The 24,765-nt window shown below is 30.0% G+C and overlaps 2 protein-coding genes and 1 long non-coding RNA gene across 4 annotated transcripts in view; 1 reads left to right on the top strand and 2 right to left on the bottom strand.

The window, feature by feature from the left end:
* The first annotated feature begins 167 nt into the window (after positions 1-167).
* LOC130451162 (suppressor of hairless protein) lies at positions 168-7,099 on the top strand. Its single transcript, XM_056789993.1, has 4 exons — positions 168-1,083; positions 1,308-1,792; positions 3,238-3,626; positions 4,392-7,099. The coding sequence occupies exons 1-4, from the start codon at positions 723-725 to the stop codon at positions 4,669-4,671; spliced, it is 1,515 nt and encodes a 504-aa protein (XP_056645971.1). The 5' UTR covers positions 168-722; the 3' UTR covers positions 4,672-7,099.
* A 1,838-nt stretch (positions 7,100-8,937) lies between these two features.
* On the bottom strand, positions 8,938-11,223 carry LOC130451493 (uncharacterized). Its single transcript, XR_008910739.1, has 3 exons — positions 11,198-11,223; positions 10,235-10,410; positions 8,938-8,999 (listed from the first exon to the last, which is right to left on the bottom strand). It is a non-coding gene; the product is annotated as an uncharacterized LOC130451493 (long non-coding RNA).
* A 2,453-nt stretch (positions 11,224-13,676) lies between these two features.
* LOC130451500 (myosin-VIIa) overlaps positions 13,677-24,765 on the bottom strand; it is a 54,303-nt gene continuing 43,214 nt past the window's right edge. For both annotated transcript variants that reach the window (XM_056790540.1, XM_056790542.1), the window contains exons 18-22: positions 22,426-22,846; positions 20,624-20,996; positions 18,736-19,049; positions 15,890-16,157; positions 13,677-14,522 (exon numbers count right to left, since the gene is read on the bottom strand). In XM_056790540.1, the coding sequence (XP_056646518.1) occupies positions 14,316-14,522; positions 15,890-16,157; positions 18,736-19,049; positions 20,624-20,996; positions 22,426-22,846 (1,583 nt within the window). In that variant the 3' untranslated portion in view covers positions 13,677-14,315. The remainder of the gene's footprint in view (positions 14,523-15,889; positions 16,158-18,735; positions 19,050-20,623; positions 20,997-22,425; positions 22,847-24,765) is intronic.

The raw sequence follows: 24,765 nt of genomic DNA, 5'->3' as shown, positions 1-24,765 counted from the left end.
TAATAACTACCCGAACGAGCTAACAGGGAACAAATACAAAGATTAAAAATAACAAAACCATTGGACTTGCCGTGTCGTTTTTAAATGTATATTCATATATACGTATTAAGTTATATTATTTCCTAACTACACATACCAAATTATCAAAGAAAACAGTGACGAGTGATATCGCTGGGCATGAGTCCCAAACATACACTACATAACAAACAACCAACTCGTTTATTACTGATTGCATGTAATAATAAGAAAGACAAAAAAACTTGTTAATGTGAATTAACTGAAATTCAGCTCGACAACTTATATGGATTGAGCATGGATGTTTTGGAAAATATAGGATATTTAGCTCCAAAACATATAGACTAATTTAAGGATAAAATTAGAATATATAAAAATTGGTTTTTCAAACCCCGAAAGGTTGGTCAGACTGTCGGAAAATTTTAGGCTGTGAACAGGTGTTTTTCAAATGTAATGAGGTGAATTACTAATTACTATTATAGAGGGGAGAGAATCTCACAATTGAACAGTAGCATTTTGTTCTCACGATCTCACATATTACATTACAGCGGTAGTCGCGGAAGTGTAAGAAGTTGTATAGTCACGGGTTGTGTGTTTATTATTTGTTTACATCTCCATGGTAAACTTTTAACAGAAAAGTCATGATGAAGTATAGAGTTTGTGAGGTTAACTGATGGTGTTTTCATCCAATATAGTGTTTAGTGAAAATGCCTCATCAATACGGTCTGCCAGGAATAAACCATGCACAATCGCCTCCTACACCTCCCCCTCAGCATGGAGCTATGTACTCCAGGTTTTCTGGAGCAGTTGTACCTGGAGGATATCGCGGGGAAGATAGAAGACTTACTAGGGAAGCAATGGAAAGGTATCTTAGGGAAAGATCTGATATGGTGATTGTTATATTACATGCTAAAGTTGCACAAAAGTCATATGGTAATGAAAAAAGATTTTTTTGTCCACCGCCTTGTATTTATTTATTTGGAGAAGGCTGGAGATTGAGGCAAGAACAAATGCTTCGGGAAGGAGAATCTGAACAAGCCTCACAACTATGTGCATTCATAGGAATAGGTAATTGATTCTATGATGAATTTTAAAATTAGTTTTGTTATCAATCTCTTACATAGTAGACTCATATTATAGTTTAGTTGTGCATTTAAACATATTAGTAAATAATATATGAATATATATAAAAATATAATGTAAGTTTTTGTGCTGCAAATATCCAAATAATATATTTACATAATTACACAAAAACATAATTAATTTGATGGTTTTAAAATATTCATTTTTAGGTAATTCAGATCAGGATATGCAACAATTGGACCTCAACAATGGAAAACAGTATTGTGCTGCAAAAACGTTATATATTTCAGACTCTGATAAACGTAAACATTTTATGTTATCAGTGAAAATGTTTTATGGTTCGGGACATGACATTGGAGTGTTTCATAGCAAACGAATTAAAGTGATATCAAAACCATCTAAGAAAAAACAGAGTTTAAAAAATGCAGATTTGTGTATAGCTAGTGGTACAAAAGTGGCTCTTTTTAATAGGTTAAGATCTCAGACAGTTTCTACCAGGTATTTGCATGTTGAAAATGGACATTTTCATGCTAGTTCAACTCAGTGGGGTGCATTTACAATACATTTATTAGATGATAATGAATCAGAGAGTGAAGAGTTTCAAGTGAGAGATGGATACATCCATTATGGATCAACAGTTAAATTAGTGTGTTCTGTTACGGGTATGGCTCTACCGAGACTTATTATCAGAAAGGTAAAAATACTTTTATAAATAAACTCATACTCAATGTTTAAACAATTTTTCTTGGTATTTTCTCAAAGTCAGCTCTAACTGCATTTTTACACAAATGTTTTAAGTCTGTAAAAATTAGAATTGGCAATTTATCTGTAAATTGTAGGAAACAACATAGTAAGTACACAAAAAGCATTTTACTTTGAAATGCAAATTATTTTTGTGTAATATAAAATTGGATATGTACAGCTTTTTTTGTTTTACTGTAAAATATCGTAGACCAAAAATTTTTTAAATAGGCTGCAAAGTGTTTTATTGCAAAATGAGGAAAAGTACATTAACAGTATTACTTTGTTCATCCAAGTTATATTCAATTTATTCCATATTGAACTACATAATTTTATTCAATGTGGACATTTATTTTTTTCTAATACAAATAATGACTTACATAGTATAATATTCTCTAGGTTGTTTTGAATTATTGGTAGATTTATCATATTAGCTGCTATTGATTTGCAGTTTCTAGACCTCATCATAATTTTTTGCTAATTGCTAGAAATAAAAATAAAATACTTTGTAATTGTTGATAATTCAATAGTTTTGGTATTATAATTCTTGATAGTTTCTTTACAAAATTAGGTAATATTAAATTTTCATCAAATTGTTGATAATTCAGTGTGATTTTAATTATGCACATTAGGGTTTATGTATATGTTACAGTCATACCTCAAATCACTGGTGCTTCTAGGTTTGACTTATCAATCCCCAAATCCAAAAAAATTACATTTTTCGGGATTTTGTCTAACGAATTTTTGTCAATCTTAGGAGAGAGTAATTGAGGTAACTGCTGAACCTTAATTTCCTGAAATTAGGGTTTGACCAGTGAAACTTCAATTAGGTGTAAAATATATCAGAGTAATAGATCATAATAAAGCATTTTTCAATTTTAATGTTTATTGTTTAGAATGTTTTGCACTAATTTCTCCAAGAAACATCTGAGCGTTGGCAATATCTTCAAAACTAGAAATTCCTCTTTCTATTTTGTTATTTGATTATCCAAAAACAGTGTGTTTATTGCACCTAGTTTTGTCTTTTAAAACCACCAACTATAACAGCTTGTGTGATATTTATAACATTTGAAGATCTTCTTTGACTCTATTGATGCTGGGAAAAGGAATGGTGTAAACATGTTACAATAGCAATACATATTGGCGTCTGACCGAGTCTGTCAGTCACTTTTAGGATTGACTGATCGATGTTTGAAAGAAAAACTAGGAACTTCTAGGTTTGATTAGGAATACTTTAGATGAAGAAAGAAATTCGAATTTGTTTCTGGTTTTGCCTGAAAGCATTGGATTAAGCAGTATTTCTGGAAATAGACTGTATATTGAACTTGGGCTGTAACATATATATTTTTGATACTGCTCTTATAAAATTTAATGCTACAAAAGTATAAAATATTGCAGGTAGACAAACAACAAGCCCTATTAGAAGCTGATGACCCAGTATCACAACTTCACAAATGTGCTTTCTATATGAAGGACACAGAAAGAATGTACCTCTGTCTATCACAAGAACGAATTATTCAGTTCCAAGCTACACCTTGTCCTAAAGAACCCAATAAAGAAATGATTAATGATGGAGCGTGCTGGACTATCATTTCTACAGATAAAGCAGAATATCAGTTTTATGAAGGGATGGGACCAGTGAGATCCCCAGTTACACCAGTGCCGATTGTACATAGTTTACATTTAAATGGTGGTGGTGATGTTGCTATGTTAGAACTTACAGGAGATAATTTTTCACCATCATTGCAAGTTTGGTTTGGAGATGTTGAAGCTGAGACAATGTATAGGTAAGTTTTGGAAAAGTATTAACCCTTATAGGAGTCAATGTAAAGAGGTATTTTTAATCCTATAACTAATAAACACTGCCACTGGCATGTATATATGATTTATTTTGAAAATTATGAAGATATTTTATTCAAATTAATATAGAATATTGAAATTAGCGTGCATAGAAAATTTTGCTAGTTTTATTGGCTTTGAAAAATATAATACTAATAAAAATAAAAAAACGAGTTTTTAAAATTGATTTTAAAAAAAATAATACTCAACTAAAACCTTTTCGTTTCCATGTTTTATAACGACTAGTAGTTGTATTTTCTAGCACATTTTAAACACCTCATTGCTAACTAAAAAATTACAACATTTATTTTTTTTTTAAATTCCTAAACTGGCTTTCTAATTACTGACATTCACAACAGATTACTGAAAAAACCTTGCGTTTTCACGCCTTCTCATTAACTTTAGATATATCATACCGAGAAAATAGTGGATTTATATCAATACAAGCAAATATATTTTTGTTGAGATCTAATGTTTTAGAAATGTTTATCTATAGAGTCATGAATTGTAATATATTGTTTCGTATTGATGACTCGATGGAATACCAACTATCAAAAGGAAACATTATTTATCTCTCTAGCTAAGTAAAACTTCTTTGTGTAAATACTACTAATAATTATTTCTCATAAATATATAAAATGAAAATTTGGTAAATGTTAACTGATGTGTATGGAATATGGGAATAATTTGCTCACACCACTTATTAATTCCAGATGTCAGGAAAGCATGCTGTGTGTAGTACCCGACATATCTCAATTCCGTGGCGAATGGTTATGGGTACGTCAACCTACGCAAGTTCCTGTTTCATTAGTGAGAAATGACGGTATTATTTATGCTACCGGATTAACGTTCACTTATACCCCAGAACCTGGTCCAAGACCCCATTGCGCACCAGCAGATGAGATTATGAGACAACAAAGAGGTCCTGGTGCACAAACACAATCACAACCTGCAATTACTGAGAGTGCTTGGAATTCTCATGGAATGCATTAGTCAGATATTTTATCATGGTATGTGAAGTTTGTAGCAATAAACGTCGAAGATATGGGAATACCATTAAAATTAATAGGAATAAACTTAACCATGCCACTACATAAAACTTATGTACATATTGTTCTGAAGGTAAGTTGGGGCTTATAAATCTGCATAGTGGTATTATTTATTCTCTGCTCTACAATAATAGACAGGGGCAACTTCACTTCAAGTGAAATAGAAAACAATATTTTAATAGCCTTAAGTATTTTTTATAACTGATGCATTTGTTTATTTTCTTTATTTCTCTACACAAAATTTAACCAAAAATACTCAACAATTTGCCAACCTCTTAGTCAAATATTTATTACTACTTAACTTGGCCTCTTTAATCAACATAAGACTAGTGTTCCAAATCTCAATATGTGATAATATGTCACAAACATTATTAATATTGAGCTTGTTCTAACTTAGGCTTATTGCCTTAATGGAACCCACTAATTACTAATTTATATTAGTACTTTGTAGCTCAATGTTGTTATGTTTGGTTTTAAATTTTAATTTATTAATAAAAGAATTTTTTTATTATATTTGTATATGCTGTAAATCGACGTCTTGTTTTAATTTTTTAATGTGGTCAGATAGTTTCAGAAACTATATTCAGTATTATTATTATTATCTCTTTACATGTTTTATAAATACGGTTCAAAATATTTATCCACGATTTTGATTAAAACTTTTTAATCAAAGGCCAGATGTTTTAAAAGTCATTTTAAACATTATTTTATTTATTTTCATATATATTATAAGAAAATGAGATATTCTTTAACAATTTATTTCTATTACTTTAATTTTTATTTCAAGAATGAGAATGTGAGTGAGGGAGATAGAGAGAAAAACATAAAGATATAGAGATAAATAAATTTGAAGAAAGTTAAAGGAGATAAGGATAAAGGGATAAGAACATAGAGATACAGTGGAAAATATTCATAGAGTTTGTTGATCGCTATTGTATGATGAACCCTGATATAGGATATAGGATCCAACTGCACATTCATTTTATCTCTAATTTCGAGCATTTGGCAGGTGGTTTGAAGGAAAACTTAAAAAAGTGGATTTTTGATTTTTTGAAAAAACTGGGAAGTTCCAGTTATGATTAAGCTTTAATTAATGTCTAGAGTGAACGTTGAGGACGCAAAAAGTTGAAGAGACTAGAATCGTGTTTCCTTATCAAAGCAATGTTTGGTCCACCACTGGCAGGATCCTTTATGTAGTTTCTTGAAGAGTCACACAAGTGGTTTCAAAACTTTGAATTACTCTAATAAAAAATAAATATAATTAAAATAATAGACCCAACTACAGTTTCTACAATTTTCAATTCACTTTGATATTTGAATGAAATCGAATGATTGTGTTTTGAGCAGGGTGATTTATATCAGAGGTTTTTGTTGTATTATTTCCAAGGTTATACAAATTTTGTGCATAATGATAATGATAGGCTGATCTTATTTCATTATTAGTGATTGATTATATGTCAAATATGACCAGGGCTCAACTAATTCTAGAAATTGAATACTGGTATGAGCACAAAGTATACAAACTTCGGTGTATTCATTGATATCAATAAGATATAACATGTTATGTTTACAGCAATTAGGGTTTTAATTTATTAAAACTAAGGGTTTGAACAAATTAGATTAAAATAATTCCATTAGTCGGAATCAGTATGTATTTGTGTTTTTGTGATTTTGTAGTATGTTTTTTAATGTTAAGTACCATATCAATGCTGTTTATTACAAAGGATGATAGAAAAAAGTGGCAATTATCTTTTTATCAGTATTTCTTTAAAATTGGCTATACAATTTTTTCTGTACTTTGTTTACTCAAGAGTTTAAATTGAAACGAAAGTGCTTCATTACTAACTTAGAAATTGCTTTTAAATAAATTAAATTGGAATATCTACCTTTTTCTTTTTACATTTATTGATTGTTACTTTTTTTTTAAATGGTTTGAAAATTTTATGTCCTTTGGTATTTTTAAACTGCACATTTCTCTCTATATATTATTTTATTCTTTTTTTTTATATTTTCATGTGATAATTAAAAGACAACAGCTTTTAGAAAGTATTTCTATCAATGAGACAGTAAATTTTAAACCAAAGTTGTATTACTCAAATTTTATATTTATTTGGTTTGCATTGTATTCTAATTTCAAGTGCAATTAGTCTCAACGAATAAACAAAATAATGACTGTAAATATAAATAAGTTTTCATAGAAGTTATAAATTATAAACTGTAATTTTATGCTAATTTTGTAGACAAATATAAATATTTGAAGTAATTGGTTTTTATTTAAATTAAAACTACCTTGACTGAAAATATAATAGATTGAATATAAAATGCCATAATGAGCATTATCTAACACTAATGTATTCTTAGCGGTCTCAGTGTTCTGTGCCTAGGATCAAGAGTATACAAGGATAAGGTTAAAATCACACCCTCTAAGATATTGACGAAATGCATGATAATACAATATGTTCTATCATATAAATTGTTTCTTAGTGACAAAAAATGAGTGCGTGGCATTGACCGATATTTAAATAACAATAACTTTACAAACTGATTATTTATGTATTGATAAAATTTCATAAATAGTAGTAACACGGCTATGCTTCTTCCTAACAATAATTGCCTTTGAAAAGTTTTGCCGATTTGATTCTGAATTGAACTACTGGCATTCGTTTTTCATTCCTTTGAGTTATTTTCTTGTTTTTCAAAGCATTTTGTGAAATTACAATAGCAGTAGCATTTCCGCTTAAATTTAATCATTTCAATAAATACGTCCAAGTAGACAAGTTACAACATTGTATTTTTCTTCTTTGAAAAATATTCAATAATCATTATCCCTCATGTATTGTCAATGTCGTTTATTTTATGTCCCTATATAAAAAAATTGAGAACTGTGAGTGTCACTTCTGTAGATTCAGTTGTAACAATTTGTTGAAAGAGTAGCTGTTGAAATAGATAAGTTAAAGCTTTTGTTTTGGTAATATAAATAACAACATTTGCTTATTTTCTGTGATATAGGAAATATATGGGTTGCTAGCCCTCTAGTCAGCAGCATGGAATTAACAACAAAAGGCATTTTCTGTTAATGATAGATTTGTTGCTTACCTGGATTAATAGGCCTTAAACGTGTTTAGTTCTGGTAAATTATTTAAATTTTGCAAATTCTCATGGATTTATCGTTACTAAGAACTATGTATTCAAATAAATTAATTTTATAGTCATAGCAAGTTATAAAGCAGCTGGTTAGTTTTGCTTACTTGAGATTTATTTTATGATTCTTTAAATCTGAAAAAGTCTCAATTTTGTAACTTACTCAGTTTCAATTTAGAGATAACAAAACTTTAGTAGACCGTTATAAAATGTTTTATTCTGTAACTTAATAAAATGGCAAACAAATCTATGCTAATTTTGAATATTTCATCTTACATTGAAATATTAGGGACAAATAAAATATAAACTTATTACATACCTATAATTGTTAGCTAGAAAATAAATATTTTCCTTCGATTAATTATAATGTGTCTTATACGATACGTTTTATTAACTAGTATGAATACAATAGCATTTGTGTAGTCCAAATAGTAAATCCCTAACATGAGAAAATGAAGAAAATTTTAAACAAAGTGAAACCAATATTTTCATAAAATTTGATTTCTGGCGTAACATATATGTAAGAATGAAATAAGTTAAGTTAAAAATTGAAAAACATGTAGTCTCCAACTACATAAATATAATGCAATTAAAAAGAATTTTGCAATAAAAAAGGTTTGTTATATTATGTTTGATCCGCACCCCTGGTTGTATAATTGTTGCCCCATAGAAAGATACCATAGGCCAGATGACTGTGGATCAAAACAAAGTAAATTGTGCGCATAACGCAATTACTGTCAATAGAGGAGCGCAATTGTCTCATTGAAAAAGTTGTGATGCTCTTCCCGATTGATACCGGGACAATTTCACAGATTCCCCTCTGTTTCCTCGTTTTGCAGAGCTAAATGTTATTTTCATGTTTTTTACTTCGTTTAATTTCAAATTGTTTGAATCAAACCAAGACTTAGTTACCTTTAGATTCTCGATATTGACGTTTTCATTCCCTTTTGCCGGTAAATCTTTTAGATACAGCAGAAACAATAGTTGTCCCAACACTGAACCCCGAGGGACTCCATCGCTCACCGATGTCAGACTAGATTCAAAGCTGTTGTAGCTTATGTACTGCTGTCGATTTTCTGAATAAGATTTAAACAGCTCCAGCTCTCTACCTCGGAATCCATAATGTTCCATCTTAAATAACAAAATGTTTGAGTTCACGCAGTCACAGGCATATGTGTTTTTATCCTCATCAAGACCCTGAACTATGCCATCCATAAAGTTCAAGAATGCCTGAATTGTTGATTCAGATATTTTGTTATTTTGTTTTAAATAAGAATTAAGTTTATTTTTTATAGGTATTTCAAATATTTTAGAGATAAGAGGTATAATAGCTATGGGCCTATAGTTGTTAACAAGATTGAAGTCGCCACTTTTAAACACTGAAATTATTTTTGACATTTTCAGTACTTGAGGCAAGTTTCCCTCGTTTAAACATTTGTTTAAACTCGAACTTTAACTTTAAACATTCTTGCGTTCAAATTATAAAAATCCAAACTTGGCTTATATTTCAACGACAATATTGCTTCGTGAACAACGCTCACCAAAATTGATAACATGAATAAGGATGATGATAGAAACGATACTATATATCTTACCTTACAATAATTTATAAATATATTCCATATGTTAATGAATAGTCCTCTATTAGTTTTTGTTACTATTGTGAAGTATAGTATGAACTGCTTGGATTAGATTAGGTAAGAGGAAGGTCGATGAGGCTATGGATACTTCGCTGACACCTAAAGACCTATTGCTCAACTTAGCTCTGTTAACCATTCGGGCAGAAAAGTTTCAATAAGCCCCGCGACGTACCTAGGCGTTATGACCATTAATTGTTTAGGTTTAAAGAAATATGAGCCAAGGTATCGCGGCCTTTTACAATTGTAAAGCAAGGGCTCAATTGTTTCTGGGACTACTTAACAGAAGTGATAATTCACAGGACAATGTCCTGTGAGTATGCCCGTTATTTTCTTCAGTTCTAAGTTGCTGATTGATTAAATTTTTTTGGTCCAGACTGTTGAGTACAAGAGGAAGGATTTAATCTGTCGATCATTCGCCATCTGGCTGGGAAACCGTTGTGGTCCAACGAAAATGATTTCCCCCCCCCTTCTTTTCAACAGATCTTCCAATTTATGGTCAAGCACTCTAGAGTTATCAAGCATCCAAATGAGGTTGCCTCAATTATTCCATCCTAGTGCGCTGAACATCTAGTATTCCCATATGGTCCAACGGTAGTTACGTCTCGGGCATGGCGCAATATATTAAAAACATAACATAAAATAACTAGCAAAAACTCCAGCAAAAAATTGATCACAAGTTTGCCAAACGTGGTGGGATAGGATCAATCTCTCAATATTAGTACCTACCTGTATATTTGAAGATAGAATTATATATTCAGTCTACTATGCAGATGTCTGTATTAAGTATTACGAGAGTCTGTTGCATGATTTGCATTATTTTTTGTTAAAACTGCGCCAACATACATTTTCTATAAAAATATATTTTTTCATAATGCCGCACGTAGATACTTGTTTCGTAAAGTCTGCAATGGTGTAAATTTACTTTAGCAGTATTATAATAAACAGTAACTAGATACTATGTACAATTTCCTGGAACCCAATGGAAACAAAATATTTGAATACTTAATTTTAACAAAATACGACATAAGCAAATTTCATTTAGGATGAAACTTGTGATGTAAAATTTCATTGAATTTGATAAGAGGATTTGTTCATATCTGTTTTCTCAAGGCAAAAATGAGGAAGTTCATATTTTTATTCCCACGATTTTGCATAAAAAGACATTCTCACGAATGAAAAAACATAAAATCTCTTGAAGACTTGTTATTTTATTCTTTAATGTGGGAGAATTAAGATAACAATAGAGTTATTTTTAATAATTGTTTCCTCCTGTATATTAATTAGGTGAACTGATTCCCACACAAAAGTCAAAGGTAAAAATAAGTCTCTATTCTTCCATTGAAGACTCCATGGGAAAAACGGAATTGGCTAATGTGCAAGTCAAGGCACTGATTTTGATTTATGAGGCTGATAACGACAACCGGTAGATAGCTAATTATTATCGTCTTGTAAACACATATATTGCGGTTTATACAGAACTCAAATTCCCAGTAGTAATTCGGGCTAGTAAATAAAAGTGAACTCGGTCCTCGACGTAAAATAAACGACAGTGGCGCATCATCGGTAATAAGTAAATTATTAAAATACAATTATTTATATTATCTTATGAAAACGGCACAAGTGTTTAATTTTGCCACATTTTGCCACAATCCCACTACAAAGACCGTTCCAATTCATATAAGCACTTACAAAAGGATGATCACTGATGATTTTCTTGGCATGCTTTTCGTTCTGTTCCGAGGTTCTGTGGATTCTTGTCAAACAGTGGCTTCTGTACGAGGATGTTCGCAGCACTAAAAATGTCGAAATGTCGTTTGTAACACTTTTTAAAAAATACACTTACAAGCTTTTTGGAGTTTTAAATAGTACTTAAATAGATTCTACAACAAAACGGTTATAATAAAGATCTTACTATGAAAAAGCCATAAAAATATGTTCTGTAAATTTTTAGTATTTCATTGAATAAATGAATATAAAAAGGTGTAGGTTAGGTTAGGTGAGAAACTGAAGAGCTGTTTCATCGTATTGCGGAAAACGTGTGTGATAACAAATAATACAAAAACAAAATAGTTTTATAAAGCATAAAATTATCCACTAAATAAAATAGCACTAATCAATTTTACTCTAATTCATAAGTTATATTGAAAGTGTCTATTGTTCGTGGAGATTGATTTATCTGTCAAGTTTGAGGGGAGTTAGGTAACACAAGAGAAAGTGATAACCCTAATGAGTTTTTTTCATTTCATAATAACCCTATTACACCTTATAAAGCTGTCGATTTCTATTATAAATATCCCTCAAATTATATATTAACCTTATTAGACACTGAATTCTATTTTATTAAAACCTATTGGATATTTAAGAGGATTTCACCGCCGCGCCCGCCGTGGCCTTTTATATGCACTTGCATGTTTTTAAATATACATAGCTTGTGTACAACGATCCGTGAAAAAGGGCAAATATTAGTGGGTCTACGTAACCGGAACTACGATTAAGGTTTTCTGTACTGTTAGTGTGGAGTTATCATATATTTGAATCACCATAACTAATGTTTTGGTGACTTGTCGAAACATTTGAATTATATGAACATTGATTCGTTTGGTTTACTTTTGGTTTAATTTAAGATGACATTTTATCTGCCTATCGGTTTTATTGTATGTAGACTTTTATCCACTGTCAGTAATATCCCCGCCTGCGTCAGGTATTGTTGCAGTAGAACTGTGGAAGCCGTGCTCAGAATATTGTTCTGGATTCGGTAATATCATGAAAGTAGCGATATCTTTTCTTATTTTTTGTAAATTTGTTTATTACAATTCTGTGAGTTGTTCATTTAATAATTTAAAAAGAATGTTTTACGGGTTACATGACTTGGTCAAAGATTTATATGTTTTGCATATTTTGGTAAAGTTACCCGTAACAGTGAGTTTTTGACTAATTTTTGTTTTGGTATTTGGTAAATTAATCAGAAAAACTGATCCAATATCTTGTAAATCGGTTGTTTTCATTTCATATTACTCACTACTTCTACATGCACCCATACGTAAAGCAAAATTAAATTACAAAATCTAATGAAATAACTGTTTCAAAGATTTACTTAGTATTTTAATTTTGTTACTTGATATTTATCATTAAATGTTAGTTATTGATATATTCGCTAGAAAAAGTTATCGCTTTTTAGGCTAAAAACCTACCGATTTTAGTTTTAATAATACTCGTAATTTTTTATAATTTTCTAAATTTATACATTGATGTACGGTGTAAGCAAAGATTATATAATCGGTGTAAGCATTGCATAGTAGGTCCATATAGTTGAAGTTTTATATTTTGCCGATAATTCAGTAAACTATACTAACAAATTCGATTCAGAAGTGGTTTTCTTGTCCTTTTGCCAATTAAAAAAAGGCCTATAGGCCGTATTCTATACTTTCCTTGACTCTTCCGGCAATAATTTAATAAGTCATCTTCAGCTGCTTTTCTAAATTCTAGTGGTGTTATAGAAAAGTTATTTTCATTCCCTATATCCATTTTTAGTTGGTTTCTTACACAATTTAACACAAAATATCAAAATTCTGACAAATCTAAACACACAAACAATAATGTTAAGAGGCTTTAGTTAAATTTATTTTGTTTCAAAATCTACTTCGATTTATAAATTGTTTTGAAAAGTATGGTATGTTACGGAACAAATGTTCAACACTGTCGCTGATGGCTGTACATTCCAACTGCTGATACCGGGTTCGAATCTGGTCTACGAAAATTTGCTTTTCATATTTTTTTATGTGTACAGAACTGAATTGAAAATAATTAGAGGTTTACATGATATAATTTCAAAAACAGATTTTTTATAGCAAAACAATATAATATTATAGCTAAATCAAGGAAGTATCAGACAGTTCACCTATGACATTTAAACATATATCGAATGATACTGCAGAACCCCATAATATATTTATTAGTCAATTCTTCTAAACGCAAATATTTATTTACCGTTCGTTGCTCGATCCGATGGTATTATTTATTGCTTGTTGTTAAGATATTTCCCTTGGGAATAAAAGTTTTGGTTCAAAAGTTTTAAAAGGAAGACCTTTGATTTATTCTTGTTTTGAATTAATGTGCACATAACTAACTGAAACAACCTGCAATGAAATATGAAAGAAAAACCACTCAATTAAAAATATCATTTATTGTCTTTCAATATACGCACGAAACAGTACAATCTGAAAAATATGCATGTGTTTATAAGAAAGTTATATTAACAATTTCAACAAAGATATCACAATAATTTACTCTATGGAAACAATGGAGAACTAGAAGTGTGAGGAAGAATTCATATAGTAATTGTTTTTTGTTGAACAAACAGAAAAGATAATAGTGTGCTATTCCACACATTGGACTTCTTGACACTACGAATACCACACAGTTTAGTGACAGCCAATCTTGAATGCTTTTGAAATAATAAATAACCTCTACATGGCGTTGTGTTTTTCAGTGGAAGACAGATTATTCCCATCTAGAGAATCAAAACTGCAATGGAATTGAGTTGTATCTGCATGTTCTAAACTTGATTTCTGAGATATTTTCTGTTTTTCAAAGACAACTAATTTTTTAATCTATTTAGCAATAACAATGATGATTTCAATTTGTCAAGGAAAGTATTTAATGTACCTAGTAATTTTAAATTATTTTTAATAATTGTAATTTCAGCAGTATGTTCATATATACTTATTTACAACTGATACATTTTACATTTTTAATGGAGTATATTTTTACAACTTCAATCTCTGTTTTAATTTTCATGACTGAAAAATCACTTAATTCTAATACTTCTTTGTTTATTCATGTTCGTTAGCATGAGTGAAATATAGGATGTCAATAAATCGTCCATTTTGTAGCCTAAAGATGTTTCACATAACAGTTTTGATCCTCTGACCAAATTTCCGATGGTCATATGAAAATAAGTGTTACCCGATGACCAGTTCGATATTCTTGTGAATGGGTGAGTAACCAAAATTTCCTGGAACAAAAAGAAAGTTTATTGTACGATTGATGGATTCGAACTGTTATCATCTCCATCTTTCAATCAATTATTCAATCAAGTTTTTAACCTTAAGAAAAAGTGAGCCACAAAAGCTAAGGGATGTTATTTAAAATTTCATTATGTATATTTGAATATACAAGTATAAGAAATAGTAGAAAGTTTCTTAGGTGTTTTTGATATGTAAATATAAAAATAAAAGAAATGCAGTTTTTTAATATCCCACAAATTAGCTCATCGAAATATTAAGAATAAAAACTTCCAATTTCTATGTTATAATATACAACAAATGTTATGAAAATTTGTTTAACTTTCTAATAATGTTCTTATTTGGTTTAATATTATTTTATTTTTGAAAATATTTTCATGAGAAGACCGAACAAGACACAATTTCCATATTTCAAATTTACTGTAATTTCTTTCTTTTTTTTTTAGAAGTCTATTTAAACACTTAATTCAATCACTATACTAATAAATTAATGTTTTCAGTAGAAAATAAATTAATGATCATGTTTGTCAAACTTAATACCAGTGGTTAACAGGATCTTACATAATCCAGTATAATGTCTGATTTATCTTGATATTTTCCCATAAGTTGATTATATTTGCTATTTCAAAAGAATAGTTTGTTTATCCTCTATTCGTCATACTTAATTGATATTATTAATTTTATTTTTAGTTTGTATTATGAATCAGTTGAAATTAAACAAACTCTACAATTACATAGATTGCTCTCAATAACAAGGCAAAGGTTAAACTATATGAATTATAATTTAAAAATGTAATATAGTTTTAATATATAAATTTTTATGATCTACAATTTCCTAAATTTAAGCTATTAAATTGAACAACCATACATGAATTGTAAAAGTCGAGTTTGGAGATATTCCTTGATGGTTATAACTTTTTTTCGTATATTAAAAAATATATGAAAGAATTGCTAGAAGACAAACATTTGGTTCCAATGAGTCACTAATTTTCATAAGAATATTAACAAAAAGGTATTAAAAATTCTTAATCTTTAGAAAGATGCATCAAAATGGCAATAGTTATTTAGCTTCCAGTTTTTGAGATACAATTATATTCATGAAAAGCATTTTCAAAAAGAATATGAGATGCACTTAGGAATATGAATAATAAGTGAAAATGACTAAATTAATAATTCAATTTCGTCTGCCAAAAAAGCATTATTGGGTGAAATGAGAGGAAAAAATAAGAGAGACCAAGAAAAAGATGGATTGAAGGGGTTCATAATTTCTTGCAAATACTTGTATGAAATTGGCAAGTGAGAATAAATAAGTAAAAAAGAGACAAATTACCAATTGGTATTTCTAAAATGTACTTACTTTTGACTGTGGATGAATAAGACTAACTCCATGCTTGTTAATGGCTATAAGGAGCATTTCAGGATAATTTGGATCAGTGGTTTGCTTCACTTCAAAAAATGCAGACCCAAACGTAGGCCAACGATACACTATTTTGAGGAATGTTATTTTAGCATCTTCAGGACTCATTCCTGCATCTTGGTTATATGCTGCTACTATTGATCGTTTCCAATCATTTGCACTTTGAAGTTTGATTAGATCGGCTGGAATAAGTTCTCTCAACATTTGTCTGAAACAACAAAAAAATGTTCAATTTATTGAAACATACTATTTATTCCCTATCACTTTCAATTACATGTCAGTGCGGGTTTTTGCAGAATTATGATAAATTTTATATGAACATCACGCATGGTTATCTTCGGTTTTATTTGTTCTACAAGACAAATACTATTAAATAATTTCTATTATTTTCCAACTATATGGGAAAAGTTGATGTAACGAGGATGATGGAGCACAAATTATACAGTTGGAATTTTATTGATAGAAAATTGATTTGATTGTGGACTAAAATATCAAAATTTAGAGGCGGCAAATCTATAAATCCGCCACTGCAAGTAACCTATTTGGTCTACATGGTTATAGCAACTACAGTAAAATGTCGTTATACTTTTACCCTTTTACTTTTGTTATTAAGAAAGCAATATATGCTTGGCAGAAAATGATGAGTTTATAGAGTTTTTCTGTAGTTGTTATTGAACTCCTGGTGCTATGAATGGTGACTGATTCCGTAGTGATAGTACATTACTCTGTAAGAGAAATAATTTTCATTCTTAACAAACATACTATATTAGAAAATTATTAACTGAAGCAGTTAAAATTGAGTTGAAATACTAGGTAGAGCTTGTGTGTCAAACTGTTTATTATTTTCTAATCATGCTGTCTTTATCACAGCTCCAGTAAAATCTGTTAACTATGATATTGGAAACGGCAAAAACCAATTTTACCAAAAATTTTATTGTCACCCCAACATGTTGTGTGGTTATAAACTTAACCTTGACGATTGTACTAACGAACACTCTCAGTACACAGTTGTATTCCTAACGATTTTGTTTTGTATGATTCGACCTTTTTACATCATAATATCAATGTTATGAATGATGTAATTTAGGATCACTAAAATATCTAAAATGTTTTGATGGCATATAAATATTACAGGGTTAAGTAAAATTGAAGGAAAATACAATATCACAAAATAGGAAATTTAAAAAAAGGACAAGTTTGGTATGTTGCATCTTGTAAAATAATGGAGTATAAAAGTGAAATTTTGAATATTTGAATATTCATGTTATCGAAACATACCCAAAATTCGATTAATAATGATGAGCTATAGGATGTAAGGTAGTGTTATTATCCCTCCAACACTTAGACCTATTGATCTATTGTGTACCCTAGACTGTTCACCAGTCAGGCAGTAACGACTTTGCAAAGTGAGTCACCTGTCTGGTCCGATGTTCTTCATATGGTATTTCATAGGACAGTGTCCAGTGAACATACCAGTAACTCTTCTTAGCTAGTGTTTGTTCAATTTTACCGTGGATTTTATTGTCAGCATGTTCTGGTATAAATAAAATTATCATTAGTTAACAGTATAAATGTCTTTTATGTTATACTATCACATCAGTTAGAATCTATCCATTCTTTTATTCATCTCTAGATCTACAGAATCTTATTTAAACGTAAACTATTGAATATTTATTTAATTGTTATCACTTTAGCAATTTAACAATTTATTATATATTACCTTTATATTTTGATTCAATAGACGCTAAAAATTTACTAAAAATTGAAAACGGAATAACTGAATACGAAACAGATCAAATTCTTTTACTTTACTCATGTGAATATCCCTTTTGGTCTATCCTAAGAAAATCATATTTTTCTATGTACTCCTAGGCATGAAAATAAAAAAATTTCAAATGGTACAAATGAAAATAAAGCCATAAGGTTTTTTCATTACAATCTTATCAAAGATTATAATTTTTTAGAACGCTCGTTACTTTACCTGAGGGAGCAAATTAGTTAATGATAATTTATAGGTTATACAAATGAAAATAAAGCGAATCATATGTGATTTTTTTTTTCAAATTCAAGTAATTTTCTTCAATAATTAGAATTTTCTACCGCACATACATATCATTTTATCCTCGGTTTTTAGAGGGGTCCAAATAGAATATTTGACAAATTTAGATGGTACAAATTAAAATTGAGCTATTTACTCCTCGACTTAATCAAAAGCTTCTATTTTTATGCTAGAAGCATACGTTTCCCGAGAACACGGTATTTTCTTGGTTTTTTTGCGGTGTAAATAAAAACGATGCTAACCACATGCGATTTTAACATAAAATCAATCATTATTCTGTCAGAGTTTTTCCGGTTTAGGATACCAGTGGTAAATGCGATCAGCTGTTTTTGTTTCTTTTAAACAATCATATTGTTATCCTTGATTGATTTTAATGAGCAGCATAATTGCCAGATTGGCGAGGCTTGCAGTTTTAATACTTTTTTCCTTTTCGACATATGCTAGCTTGATGGTATTAAAATTTGGTATGAAATCTGTATTTTGGTACATTGCTGATAACTGCTCAATAATTATTAATAAACTTCTAAAATATATTATTACCACTGAATAAAGGTCTATAAATATAGAAACGCTGAAGAGATATAAACATAATAGAGCAATTAACTAACAAAATTGATGTAATAAAAGTGGAAATATTTTATAGGTTGTTTAAATTTCCTCTAAAAATCGAAGGTACTCTTTTTGATTTCCATAATAGTTCATAAACTATCAAATTATATATACTTACGGTATGGCTTGCAATTCTTGTTTACTCTCTCCAAACCTCACCCTGTATACCAACGCGGCTAATTTACAAGCCTCTTCCTTAGAACATTTATGATATCCTCTTATCAATTTAGGTAGTTCTTGATGGAAATGAAATATTAAATCAGCATTTTTGTCTTTACCCGGTACGGTATTTGTCCACAGTTTTTTCATGAAAAATACTTGATAAGAAAATTGCGGAGTAATGCCGTCTCTAGTTGGGCGAGCTTTACGGATCCAATCTGTTAAGTGCCGAACAAAATCGAAGAAAAAGTCACCTTCTGGAACCGAAATAACCTGAAAAACAAAGTTCGCAGTTAAATAGAATACAACAAGAATAAAAAGAAATATAAAAATGATTTACTATGATGTTGAGGAAAAATTTCATTTCTATCATGAATGAGTAATAATATAGGCAGGATTGATGTATTCTATAATTTTATCAAATAATGTGGAATCTGGACTAATAACTATAAATGTATGTTTATGGAATTAAGTCATTTCAAATTCAATTCCTGGTTATAAGCTCAATTAGTTATTCAGCTTCCCTTTTTGGCTACAATACAACTATTTTTATATATTTGTAGGTCAAATAAGCTTCAATCATATAATACTCCCTTCTAAAAGTTGGAGTTTGCTGTTATTCCTCTAAAATCGTAGTCTGATTGCGCTATCCCCTTCTTAATCAAAGAAAACTATTACCATGATGTTTAAATTGGAAGTTTTCGATTGAAAATTCTGAATTTTTGTCTTAGGTTATACCTGTAGTCCGAACTTTCTCCAGTAATAATTTGACAATGAAATTTGCAAAGACAATCTTTCAATTCCATACAAATTGAAACAAGATTTTTTTTATTCAGTCACGGGTTTTTGGAATGAAATTTCAAATTCGGTCAAAGTTCTCAAATTGTCAATCCCCTGTTTAAACAAACGGATTTATCCAATTTTGAGGTCGAGTAACATTCTGATCCGTTTTTCGTCCCTAAATGACTTTTAAACCATCCTCAAGTGACTACATTATTATCGCTGACAGGTTTCAAGATTTCATGAGCTTCTCTGACACTTTTTTCAATTTGAGACAAAACTGTAATGTTCAAATCTATGTTAACGGTAGACATTGCAAACAAGATCTTACTAAAGCGGCTGTATAGCAATAAAATGACAAAACTAAGTATCTCATAACGATATCATTACACACTATAACATATTTGTGCATATAATTATATCAAAATATATTGGGTGTTTCTATATTCATTCGACAAAATTCAGGAGGTGCTTGCTCATATAAAATTGAGATGAATCTTTTCTATAACAAAAGTCCATCCCTTTCTGTAAATTTCTAGGCACGGGTATTTTTTCAATATTCCTGTTACATTATACGCGGGTGGAATTAGCAGCCCTTACTTTATTTCGTATCAAAAATATTTTGAAAGATGAAGCTTTATGAAATAATATTACTTAAAATCCTTGTTTTATCAAAAAATATTTTTTGTTAATTTTTTTTCCCAAAACCAATAGCTGCAGAGATAAAATATAAACATCATAATTTATGACTTTTCAATAAATTGAGTGGACAGTAAAGATGTATAATGAGATACGATTCATAATAAATGCTGGAAATTTAATAGAAATATTTAGAAAATACCCACAGGTAGTCCTTTGCGAGTGCACGTAAATTTTAGTCACCACCTTTTGAGGGTGATATATCGGAAAGGGAGGGGCTGAGGAAATGTTGTTATTGGAAAGACCCATCTTAATTTCATACGAGCAATTACCTCTTCAATTTTGTTGCATGAATTTAGAAAAACTCGTATGTTTCAAAACGCTGAATTTTTAGTACTCAAAAGCTATTTAAAAGTGAATATACTCACCTTATCCGCAATTTTAACAAATAAACTGAAGCCTTCACTAGATCTTAGACTCAGTCTTTGACTAATATTTTGACAGAAATCTTTAGCTCTTGTACTAGAATCAACTTCAAAAGCTTCATCTGTGTCATCAGGAAAATAAACTTTATGGAAAATTTGAGTGGTCATATGTTGAATAGCTTCCACTTCCACTTGATGTGGAGGATATTTCCTTTGGCCATGTCTTAATGTCTTTTGTAACCTTTGAAGTGAATCTAAGGAGATAGGATGTCGCCTGCTTCTGAGGAATAAGGTAAGTTCTTTGAGAAGGCTTTGGGAGCAACTGAATAATCCTGTAGCCAACCACATTAATTCCCAGCCCCGTTCTTCTGATAATCTATAATACAAATTTACATATAAATGAGGACAAATAATGACATATGACTTATAACATAATATCAATAATAATGAAGAGAAAGCTAACAGTGAAAATAAGCTCATCAAACAATGAATTTATCAAATAGAGGAATTTACTAGTAATGACAAATTTTTATCAAGAAACCGACATGCAAAGATTGAGTAAATGATGAAGCATGAATGAATAGATGGAAAGGAGAAAAATTGTATAAATATATAGACATACGCAATATAAGAATAAACGAATTACCATCATTTTAATATTTTTACCAGTGAAATACTCTAGAAAAATGAATATTAATCAAGTCTAATTCTCATGAAATTCCATTTCTGACAAATTAACAATTAATATATTGAAAATGGTTTAGGATTGTGTGTATGTAATATACTAATACATAAAAATTAGAGATGATTATGAACATTTGTAGAAGTAATCAAACATGTTAACTGAAAGGAAAGAATATTTGCTATCAATTCAAGACATTGGCGAAAAATGAAAAAAATTGGGTTAAACTAGGTTTGTAAGTTATCAAAACGCCCTCAGGTCTCTAAAAAAAATTATCGCTATCGGATAATAGATGGAGCTATAATACCATATCTATCTCCAAAAAATACATTAAGTGTTTTTGTAGGCAAGAAGAGGATAGGCCACTTCTATTTCAACATGGCTAGGACATATAAACATGAGTTGAAACGAAAATATTACTATTCCAGAAGTGAAAGTGGTTGTGATTTCGACTCGGAATATAGTGTAAGAGATAAACGTTATTTAAATAGTGAAACGATAAGTGATTCTCAGGATTTTCGACAGAACAGATAAAAAAATAAAGATGTGGCTTATGCCACTCAATTCCTTCAAAGGATCTGAAATAAAAGTACGAAAATCCCATTCTATTTAACCAAAAAAATATTTTCCCATATCGCTGAGCCCTAAGATATATACACCCAGTAAACATGTAATCTAACCGAGAAATCTATGTGCAATTTGGATACTGTAAACCAGAACTTAAATGATAATGAAAGTGGAAATAAAGATGTAAATAATATCAGTGAAATTAATTCAAGTGATAGTGAAAACGATAGTTTTAAATATTTTTTTGTTCGATATTACAGTAAGCTAGAAAATCCATAAAATTATTTTTCTTTTCAACATTTTAGCAAAACGATATATTCTTCTGTTTATTGGCAAAAATCATTATTAACATGTAGTCAAAGTAGCTTTTTCCCTACTAATAAAAGCATTTGATTATATTTATCGACCTTTATTTATTCAATAGTGTGTTAACATAATTTCTGAATTTTCGTGACATATCCATTCATTCCGCCAAGATCTTCAGTAATGTACAAATGGCAGAATGGGACCAAATAGGGAAGTGTTATTGAGATAATCTGAGTAAGTTCCGGTTTACCTATTTCTGTTGTCCGTTAGTTGTTTCATAATTTGGCAATAGATTTCATCCCTTAGAATTTCATGTTTCAGAGGTCCGTCAAAGATATGATCAGTATATTCATTTCCCAGCCTTGGTCTTTTTGATGGTAAATCTCCCATATATTTCAAAATAGCTGTGAATGCAAAGCATGCCTCTTCTGCTAACTCTTCCTTCATTAATAATTTCTTCAAAAGTGGCTGTTTGATAGGATCTCGCGAATGTCTCCACAAGTCATCATTTCCTCTCCGATTTGCGGTAAGTGTGAGGGCTTTGGACATTGTTCTTTTAATGGGTGGACGAAAATGATCGATGGCATATTCTGCTAAAGTATGTGGACGATCTCGAGTCTCTGTTCCGTTTACTGAGTATTGTTGGCTCAATCTTCGGCCATGTTCTGCTCCTGAAACATAATTAAATAGAGATTAATACTAACAGTATTCAGTGGTGGATTAATCTACAGGCGGAATAGGCTGTAGCTTATGGCGTCAGATTTCAAGGGTTGACAAATTTGATTCAAAATTTTTCATTTCGATTCAAAAAATCAAAATTTTATATTAAATAAATATTCCTGTGAGACAGAATATAGAAAACATTTATCCAAACTTTTATACAGTACTTCGTATTGCTCTGTATACACCAGCTTTTCTTGCTTGAAAAGGGCGGAGAATGATCGACTAAGTCAAGTTCTCAAATAAAGTTGAAATTTGATAGATAGAAAAAATAATTCATATAATTGTGAATTGAGGTATCGATTTGCAAAGATCAGTAGATCCGCCACTGACAGTATTATCAACGATCAAGAGAAGGAATTTTTTTTTGTAAATATGGACAAAATTCAGAATCGAAATCAATACGACAAATTTGAATAAATCAAATTTTATGAAATCGCGCTCTTTTTATATATAAATATGCTTCAAATACTTACTAAAATATCTCCCAAACATATTAAATACTAATACGTGATGTATTTAACAAAAATCATAACACAAAATGTAAATAAATATTGTCGCAGGTCTAGACCCCAATCAAGAAAACACAAATATTCCATTTAAGTCCATTTCATAATTTATCTAATACAAATTCCCGAAAGTAGACCAATACCACCAATTTTGTACTCACTTTCACTTGAAGAATTCATGATCAATTTATTCCTAATCAATAGAATTCAATGGAGGTAGTACTAGTACACGTATGGGTATTGATAGTTGTAGTGAAGTAGAGAAATAACAGATAAGATACAAGGTGATTCAAATAAATGCAATGTAAAACGGATTCAACTTAAACAAATTGGAATTATTTTTATGAATTTATACGACACGAGATATTATAGTGTATTGGCTCTGAAGGGTAAGAAGTATGAAATTCCTTCATCTAAAAATGTATTATTCCTACAAAAATTGTTATACTGCTAACAGGGATCAAAGCAGCTCTTTTTTGAGGCAAACCAAATACAAAATAATTTTTTTTGTATCAGTATGATCAATACCATTATAAATTTAATTAAACAATTTTGCAGGATATAAAATTTTGAGATATGAAATAAAACTGAGTAAATATGATAATATGTATTTGATATAGTTGTTGTATCACTCCGTATTGGCTTCACCTTCGACCTATACAAGAACAATAACCTTCACATTTGTAACCTGGGTTGGAATAAAACTTTTTCGTTTTTGTTCTACTATTATTAGTGTTATAGAGTTGCAATAATTTCAATAAAATATAAAGCAGTCAATCGAGTTTTAAATAATAACCACTAATTTGTATATTGACTACATTGATTATTCTCAAATTAAGAGTCAATTTAGTAATCATTATTCCTAGATATTTGGACTGCTTCAAATTTATAATCTTTTATTCATATTGTTCTTTGCTTGAATTGCTCACCATACCTCATTAATTAAATTTTCTTTAGCCACTCTACCTGAAAAATGGTGAGTGATTTTCTTAGATAGGGAGGTTACATTTTCGTCCACCAATGTTCAATCTAGCTCCTTGCACTAGCTTCGAACCATATGTATACAAAGAGATACATTTATAGCTTTAACTATGATTGATTACCTCTTCGAATGGGATCCTATGTCCATCATGCTGTGCACTGGTTTCTCACTGTTTTCTAGTTTTATCAATTCTAGAATTCTTAGGTGAATTATCAGATTTTTTAGTTTTAATTTAATTTAATTTTCGACCACTAAACAAGCGATGCATATGTGATCATTAGTCTGATAACTGTTTGGTATACCCATTATACTATCTTAAGGCTTAAGTCCCTATGACTTATTAACAAGCTTGCGACAAGTCCATATCTAGCAGTGGCTT

This window comes from Diorhabda sublineata, chromosome X (assembly GCF_026230105.1).
Source record: "Diorhabda sublineata isolate icDioSubl1.1 chromosome X, icDioSubl1.1, whole genome shotgun sequence".
Lineage (NCBI taxonomy): Eukaryota > Metazoa > Arthropoda > Insecta > Coleoptera > Chrysomelidae > Diorhabda > Diorhabda sublineata.
Note: the sequence above shows the minus strand (reverse complement) of the source record. Positions and strands in the feature narration are given on the sequence as shown.

Excerpts from the sequence above, each read along its gene's own strand:
- LOC130451162 (XM_056789993.1), top strand. The coding sequence starts at position 723 with ATGCCTCATCAATACGGTCTGCCAGGAATAAACCATGCACAATCGCCT. Across the intron at positions 1,084-1,307 it reads ATGTGCATTCATAGGAATAG|GTAATTCAGATCAGGATATG; the intron begins GTAATTGATTCT and ends ATTCATTTTTAG. Across the intron at positions 3,627-4,391 it reads GAAGCTGAGACAATGTATAG|ATGTCAGGAAAGCATGCTGT; the intron begins GTAAGTTTTGGA and ends TATTAATTCCAG.